The sequence below is a fragment of the Sardina pilchardus genome, chromosome 16, assembly GCF_963854185.1.
Source record: "Sardina pilchardus chromosome 16, fSarPil1.1, whole genome shotgun sequence".
In the NCBI taxonomy this organism is placed as follows: Eukaryota; Metazoa; Chordata; class Actinopteri; order Clupeiformes; family Clupeidae; genus Sardina; species Sardina pilchardus.
Window position 1 is genome coordinate 9462466 of NC_085009.1, and position 8651 is coordinate 9471116.

General features: G+C 47.9%; 1 protein-coding gene across 1 annotated transcript in view; it reads right to left on the bottom strand.

Annotated features, from left to right (window-relative positions):
* Positions 1 to 3230, bottom strand: part of afap1 (actin filament associated protein 1) — a 53773-nt gene extending 50543 nt beyond the window's left edge. The window contains exon 1 of the mRNA XM_062517216.1: positions 2981 to 3230. Within this exon, the coding sequence (XP_062373200.1) occupies positions 2981 to 3014 (34 nt within the window). The 5' untranslated portion in view covers positions 3015 to 3230. The remainder of the gene's footprint in view (positions 1 to 2980) is intronic.
* Between the last annotated feature and the right edge of the window lie 5421 nt (positions 3231 to 8651).

An 8651-nucleotide genomic window follows, 5' to 3' on the forward strand; every position in this document is an offset into this window, starting at 1 on the left:
CTGACAGCATGATAACAGACAGGCAAAAACCCAGAGACGAGCATCAGCCCGCAGCACACGGAGAGAGAGGGAGGGAGGCAGGGATATTACATGTGCACGTGTGTGTGAGTGTGTGTGTGTGTGTGTGTGTGCATGTGTGCATGTGTGTGTGTGTGTGTGTGTGTGTGCACGTGTGTGTATTTGTGTGTGTGAGAGAGAGAGAGTGCCTATATGTGGGGGAGCCCAGATGGAGTAGTGGGTAGAGCGCACATGTGAACTGAACTGGAGACACACACACACACACTCAGATAAGAGGCATGGGGATGGGGAGCCGCCCGGTGGTGCCAGGGCCCTCCGACTCGATTCCTGGACGCGCGCCAACAGCTCAAAGGACCCTGTCATCTGACAAGCCGTCTGAGAGGTACCCCTTTGATGATACGCTTGTTGCCTCAACGAGCTCGTCCTGGCGTAAAACCTCATCTTCAAAACATACAGCCCCGGGCCTCCAACGCAGATGTGCTCTCCAACAAATACAAAGCGATTTGGTTTCTGTTTTCCTCCAGCGGCTCATCTGATAGAGCAAGGTGCATCTAGGTCACGTGATCAACACCCAGTGGGAAAAAGATAATGATAAAAAAAAAAATGTATATATATATATCTGCACTATGCTGTAGGTCGATTTGGAGAACAGCATACATGCATGTGCCAAATGGGTACATACAGGTTTAATGGAAATGCTGGAAACCTGGCCAGTCTGAGAAGATGCTTTGTTTGTTTACATTCAGGCTGCTTTCGAGGAATCCCAGCACTGTTCTGGTGATCCTAAAAATCAGGGATGTACCTCCCCCGATGCCAGACGACCCCCCCCCCCCCCCCCCCCTACACCCCCTACCCATATCCTGATCCTCTTATAGGTATGGCGGAGGGGGGTAAGCCTATTGGGGCATACAAAAGGAAGGGTGGGAGGGGGTCTCATCAGGCCAAATTAAGCACAACATTGGCACGTGCCTCAGCATACCTCCACATTGTAGTGCAGAGACAGCATTAGCAGACTGATTCCCATAGTAGGCTCACTTCTCATGTTTACGCAATATAATCAGAGTGCAAGGCAACAAAGGCGCTTTACATGTTAGGTGTCCAATAACATCATAAACCCCAGATATGCCAAGTTATGATGCATTCCTATGGCTGCTTGTTCAAACAAGCGTTCAAACAAGTCAGTCCTCTTTTTCATACCAGTAGGCTAGCATGTTACTACTACTATATGATAGTGGCACCATAGTCTATGCAAAGGTGACAAAAAATATCACCTTTAACACAAGGACACAAAAAAGGACAGAGAATCGATGGGATTCTTGATCATTGATGGGACAGACAGTTGTAAAGGTAAACAACATTTGCAGTATGCTCAGCTCCCTGAGATTCAACAACAGCATTTTAGAGATGCAGTCGCAGCACAGTGACACCAAGTCTCCTTCTTTCTTCAGTGCACTGATGAGGGGCCAAGAAGGGAACCCCCAAAACACCCAAAGCCCACGCCCACCAATCCGAGACCAGGAAACGGCCCGGGCACCCGGGTGCAGTGCCCACATCAATCACCCCCTTCAAATGGAGCGCCAAGAGGATGGCAAGTGTGGCGGGGTTTTCGCACAGGAAGATTGCAACAATAAACACCAATAAACATGTTCACACTTCTCAGGCCCCATGATGAATGGAGCCCAATCAACACAAAAGACCAAACATGCCGCAAAAAAAGCCCCAAACTGCCAAGGGCTTATGCCAAGTTACCCACATAGCCAGCTGCCGGTCGAAAGAGAGGGAGAGAGAAAAGGAGGGGGAGGAAAAGGGAAGAGAGGGGGATGACTTGACAGAGGGATACGCTGGATTTGTTATCCTATCTTTGAGGGTTTCACCAAATGGCACAATGGTTGCATTTTCAGGCCCTGGGAGGAGAGGAGCCAGACGTGGGCCAGACGTGGGCCATCACCCCCGACACCCCATCACCTCGGCTATCTGATTCCCAGCAGCTGGCCACCAATATCTCGGCCCCCAGCTCAGCATAGAGTGGGAAAAAACTCCACAAGACAGATGACTTTAATCCATTCAACTGACGCCTAAAACTTAATTGACTTGGCGCATTGTTTTGGAAATTTGTAAGGAGTAAGCCGTATGGAGAGAGAGGTATTGTGTTTTTAAAAAACTGAATTTCACTAAGCTGTAAAGAGCACTGGTACATGAATATTCAAAATCTTGCCAACTTTTCAAACGCGGCTCCATGCAGATTCCTCAAATGCACAGCCCAGACACGGCTGGAAAACGACCAAAAAGGCTGCAGGCACGCTTGCTTTCTTTAACCGGACTGACCGAGCTCAACAGAGGTTCTCATCTGTCAGGACCGCTGTCTCATGTTGCAGCAGTTAGGCGAAACCCAACCAAAGGCAATAAAGACAACTTCTCGCAATGTTGACAATGTTTACCACCAGTCACAAGCATTGTGCTGAAAACAGCCATTGTGGAGAGCTTCAAACAACCAGAGTTACCCACTATGTCTGCGTGGAGAGAATGTGAGACGTTTCCCTTACCGCCTACAAACAGTACAGCCAACCGAGCTCATATAGTTTGTTTCAGAACCAATTTTCCATTTAATTAACTACAGACACATTTAAAACCAATCAACTCAGTTACAGGGTTAAACTTAGGCTTCTGAATAGACTCATCTTTACCTGCCTACGAGTGTTTGAATATGTTAACTTAAGTCTCTACAACTGTGTGGATTCATGCCTCATAACTGGAAACTTCAGAATAACATTGCCTACGAGAAAAAAAGTCTGTTGCGAGCGGCGGAAAGTTTTCCTACAAAATCCGTTGTGCAATTTCACGTTATTCTTTCATATGGATTGTCTCCTCATCCAAAGTAGCCTATTCAATGTGCCTATAACAACGCGAGCTATTCTGGTTTCTACAAAGAAAAGAATGGACGTAAGAAGTTTAATACACTCACCCCGAGAAGCGAACAGACAGCGATCGTTCCGCATCGTGAAGGCAAATGCATCTAATCCCAAAAAGCTTATGGAGGCAAAGCAAGTACGCGTCTGAAACGTTTCATGAAACTCCAATGGCCACGAGTGAGCCACGGACCGACAGACCTCTCTCTCTGTCTGTTCAGCGGTTGAGTTTTCAGCCCCGCGGACAAGCTACCCTCTCAACGAGTTTCTTCCAGTCAGCCGGTAACGACTGCTTCCACTCAAACTTTCCCTACTTCTCTATTCTTCCTCAGCCCTCCCACTTCTCCTCTTCATCTAGCGTCCTCCCTCTCCTTCTCTCACTGCGGCTCCAGTGCCTCGGGTGAGCTTCAGCAGCCTGAACGGTGTGTGTATGCGCCGCAAGACCGACCAATGAGACAAGTTCTCTCCTCCCAAGCACACACTACAAAACTAGTCTCTCTCTCTCTCTCTCTCTCTCTCTCTCTCTCTCTCTCTCTCTCTCTCTCTCTCTCCCCCTCTTTCTCGGATCATATAAAATAACAGTAATAGCCAACAAAATAACAGATTTTCCTTTTTTTCCAAAGGCTATATTTGTGGCATGGAGATTTTAACCGGTGTACACTCACTGTTTTCAACATAATTGTTGTTTTTATTCATGGCAGGGATTAATTAATAATGGGTATTTTGATATAACACATCTATAACCATTTACAATTTTCAGGGAAGGCTCTGATGTTTCTACTGATGTTTTGGTTCATAGTAGTCTCTAGAAATGGTCAACATCTAATACCGTGGCAGTGGAAGACCAGAGTTTAAAGGTCAGATGTCAGGATATGCAATGAGTGCGCAAGTAGCCCGGTTGTCTAGCCTAATCTACCAAGGAGTTATTCATTTTTAGCATACAACAAAATCTTAAAAGGCAAAATCATAAAGTTCAGTTCAGTGAGAAGGTTTTAGTATTGCACAAAAACAGAGTGAGTGCAGATGGTGTTTAAGACACAGATCTTTAATCAATGGTTATATGTGTGTGTGTGTGTGTGTGTGTGTGTGTGTGTGTGTGTGTGTGTGTGTGTAGTTAGACATATTTGTGTTTGTGGGTCAGCATGAGGTAGTGGTTTTGATCTTTGGTTGTCTGGCTCGGGGATCCGAGATATGTCACCGTTGACGTCAGCCCCGGTAGAGATAGGAGAGCGAGATAAAGATCGCAAGCTTCCCTGGTCCAGCCATTAGGCTGTCAAATTATCAGCTTTCACTGATGACTGTATCCGCTCCCCCCCTCACACACAAACACACACAGACACACACACACACACACACACACACACACACACACACACACACACACACACACACACACACACACACACACACACACACACACACACACACACACACACACACACACACACACACACACACACACACACACATAAGGCATGAGGGTCATCACTGAGCGTCCTAGCCCTGGAGAATAAGAGGCCCATCTAGATTGGAGGTCAGTGTAAAGCCCTTAAACTGAAATCAAACTAATCCACTTAGGGCCGCTGAATGAACCGCAACAAGACCTCTTGTGGGGACCGAGAGGGAGACAGAGAACAAAAAAAGCAGGAAAGAAAGAGAGAGAGAGAGAGAGAGAGAGAGAGAGAGAGAGAGAGAGAGGAAGTGGTTGTGTGAGGCAGGACGAGGCACGGCTTTACTTACGGTCACATGTCCCAACAGTACACACACTCACTCACACACACACACACACACACACACACACACACAGAGCCCTAACCCCTCCTCCATGCCAAAACACTGGACACCTCACAAGTAACCTTTTCTTCCACTCCCTGCCAGCCCCGTCCCCCCACCCACCCACCCACCCACGTCCTAGTGGAAAGAAAAAGCACTGATTGAATTAAGTCTCATTGCTGAGAGGTTTTTAGCACAACACTGGCCTTGTCCCGGCAGCACAGAAGCCCTCTGAGTCTCCTCCATGCCATCGGCACATGCCAGGGCTTCCTGCCCCGCTGCCCTCAGCAGGGCATCAGAAAGTATGCCCTACAGGCATCCTAGGCATCTCAGAGGAATAGAGAGAGGATACATTTTCTAGAGGATGCACTCTAGAGAGGATGCACTCCAGAGAGGATACATTCTAGATTGTACACTCCAGAGAGGATATTCTAGAGGATGATACACTCCAGAGAGGATGCATTCTAGAGGATGCACTCTAGAGAGGATGCACTCTAGAGTCTACATTCTAGAAAGTATGCACTCTAGAGAGGAGGCAATCCAAAGTGTGTGTGCTCCAGAGAAGATGCATTCCAGAAAATGTGTACTCCAGTGAGGATGTACTCTAGAGAGTATACTCTCCAGAGAGGATGCACTCCAGCAGAACAGAAAGGTAGATGGAGAGATAGGATGGACTTTATCTGGATATCAATCTATGGCGAGGTCATGTATGTAGTTACGGCACTTCGCTTTCAGTGAGCCTTAGACCGGAATTTTCTTGCCTCGTAACTCACTTGCAAGTCACTATCTGATAGCATCTGAAGAAATGACTAAATCTAAACAATCAACAAACTATATCGAAGAGTCTATCAAATGCATACAGTGTATGTGGATGAATTCATATGTGTCAATGTACTGTATGTAGGACAAACGTGTGTTAACACACACAATACTGTTTGTTTTTTTCCGAAAGGGTAAGAGTCAGAAATATGTTCTGTGACCTACATCACGCAACCATTATTATGATGATTTATGTTTTTGTACCGACCTTCCACAGAGACAAAATAGATACAGCCATTCAGTCACAGAGCAAGAGGAGGATGACGAAGAGCAGGCCGTGTGATGGAGGGGTCCCTTGGTGGCCAAAACTAGGCCACGAGGCGGCCGGCGCGAAGTCGGGCGTACGACTTGCGGAGAGTTTCGCCGGAGAGATGGTCGCACCTCGCCAGCGCTGACTGAGCCTGTGCAGCTGTGTCAATCGGGGAAGTCAGAGGGGAACGGGAACGCGCCACGCCACGCCGCATGTTACAAAACCAACTCAGACACCAGGGAAGAGAGAGGAGCCTCTCAGCCACATTACAACACAGACACAGAGAGAGAGAGAGTCAAATAGATAGAGAAACAATAAAAACGAGAGAGAGAGAGTGAAATAGAGAAACAATAAGAAAGAGAGAGAGAGAGTGAAATAGAAAGAGAAACAATAAGAAAGAGAGAGAGAGAGTCAAATAGATAGAAAAACAATAAGAAAGAGAGAGAGGTGAATGGTAGGTGAGTGATGATGATGGTGAGAATGTTGAACGATGGGAAGACGCTTACACAATCACACACACACACACACACACACACACACACACACACACGCACACACACACACAAACACACACAAACACACACACACAGGGAGGATCCGCTCAGAGAGACAATTTTTGAGGAGGAAAGCTCAAGCGAGAGCAAAAGGGATAAGTGGAGTGCATGAAGCCCAAACACAGAAACAAAGATTAAAAGTGACAGACTAAAACAAAGAAGTGAAAGAAAGAGAGAAAGAGAGAGAGAGAGAGAGAACTGAAGCCAGCTCTTGTTTTTTTTCTCTCGTTCTGTTTCTCTCGCCTGCTGAAGCTGGCAGCCCCAGCGCTGGTATTCCAGGCATGCCTGTCAAAACAGCGCTCGACCCCTTGACCCCCCTCCTCGCACGAGACTCCCCTCACGCTCCAGGCGAAAGGTGGGGGGGGGGGGCACAGGGTGGGGGACACTGAGGGCTCCAGGGAATGGAAGAAGAAGAGAGGAAGAAAGAAAAAGAGAGGGAGGGAGAGAGAGAGAGGGAGGGAGGGGTCATCCGTTGTTCAGAAGAAAAACAAGAGTACAGGTCTGTCCTGGAGGCCTAATAAAGGTAGCTCCACTCCATTAACGCTGACAGCAGTAGCAGCGCCACAAAGAAGATGGCTGAGGACAACCTGCCTTTTCCACGCTAGGGGTCAAAGTTCATCTAGGTCACGAAAGCATGGTTGAAAAGCACGTCTCATGCGATCACGTGGTCATCTCCAGGCTCTTTCCTACGGGTGTGAGATTTGGCAGGGGGTGGAGATGGACCTGTGGTGTCCCCTGTGAGTGATGTTGGGGTGGTGTAAGGGTGGTGTTGGAGTGGTGTTGGGGTGGTGTTGGGGTGGTGTTGGGGTGGTGTTGGAGTGGTGTTGAATGCTGGTGGAGATCTAACCCAAAGATCCACTTTCCATCTGACGTAAACCCGTAAGCCCCTATGTTCAACACACCTCACCTCCAAAAGACCTCAGAAGACAAGAGAGAAGAGAAAGAGGGAGAGAGGAGGGAGAGAGGGAGGGAATGAGGGAGGTTGAGTATAGAGGGGAGAAAAAAAAGAGAGAGACTTAAGGAAAAGAAAAGATGAGATGCAAAGAAGAAAAGACAAGAATAAACATCCCAGTCCTCTGTGGTGCTTGGTGTGAGTCAGTATGCACATAATATAACCCTCCTCATCCCATCAGTCACATCCCCATATGCTGAGAGAGAGAGGAGGGGGGCAGATCTGCACAACATCCTCTTTCAACGCGGACGATGGATCTTCACGATAACAAGGGCCACACAGCTGCCAAATTTCTCAAAGATACGATGCAAACACACGATAAGAGAAGAATGAAGGCTCACCCCATGCCAGGACTTTTTTTTTTTTTTTTTTTTGGCTCCGGGAAGCTTTGGGAAGGAGGGATAAAGAGGCAGAGACAGAGATCGAGAGAAAGAAAGATAAACAACACAATGGAATTCCTAGGGTTCCCACTTTGCAGTATTCTGTGCCACCTGCGCCCGGGATTCCTCTGCGGCGTGCTGAGCGGTTCCCGGGATCAAAGGGCGGAATATTTCATGGAGCCTGGAGCGGAGCTCAGACTCCAAAAGCTGTCAGATCGGCATAATCTGGGATCTCCGGCCGATGTCCATATGGACTTGACTGGGGGTCTCAACTCAGACGGGATTAAAGACAGCGGTAGACCCCCAATCTGGCTTCACCCCCACACACACACACACACACACACACACACACACACACACACCACAGTCCATGCACACGCACACACACATACACACATATACTGTACATGCAAACACGCACACTCATATGAAGAGACAAATGCGCACACACACACACACACACACACACACACCCACACTCACTCATACATGCAAACACGCACACTCATATGAAGAGACAAATGCACACACACACACACTCACTCACACACATACACACACACACACACACACACACACACACACACACACACACACACACACACACACATGCCCTCTGCGATGGCTGTGGATTTTGTTTACTGTAATTTGAGAACACTTGAGTTTAAGCAAAAATGAGAGGCTAAAAGACAGCTTTCATGGTGCGCAGATTTATGTGTGTGGCCCATGCAGCACATTGGAGCAGCAGTTCCCCATAAACAGCACTCACCCCATGACTTCAGCAGGGCGGAGGACCCCCTGCACTCTCCTTCTCCCTCCCTCCCTCCCTCTCTCCCTGTCTCTTTCTCTCTCTCTCCCTCCTTCTCTCTCTCTTTCTCTCTCTCTCCCTCCTTCTCTCTCTCCTTCTCTCTCTCGTTCTCTCTCTCTCTCTCTCTCTCTGGTGCCATGCACTGACACACATCCAAGCTATAACTCATCCACAGACTCCTCATGGAGCTG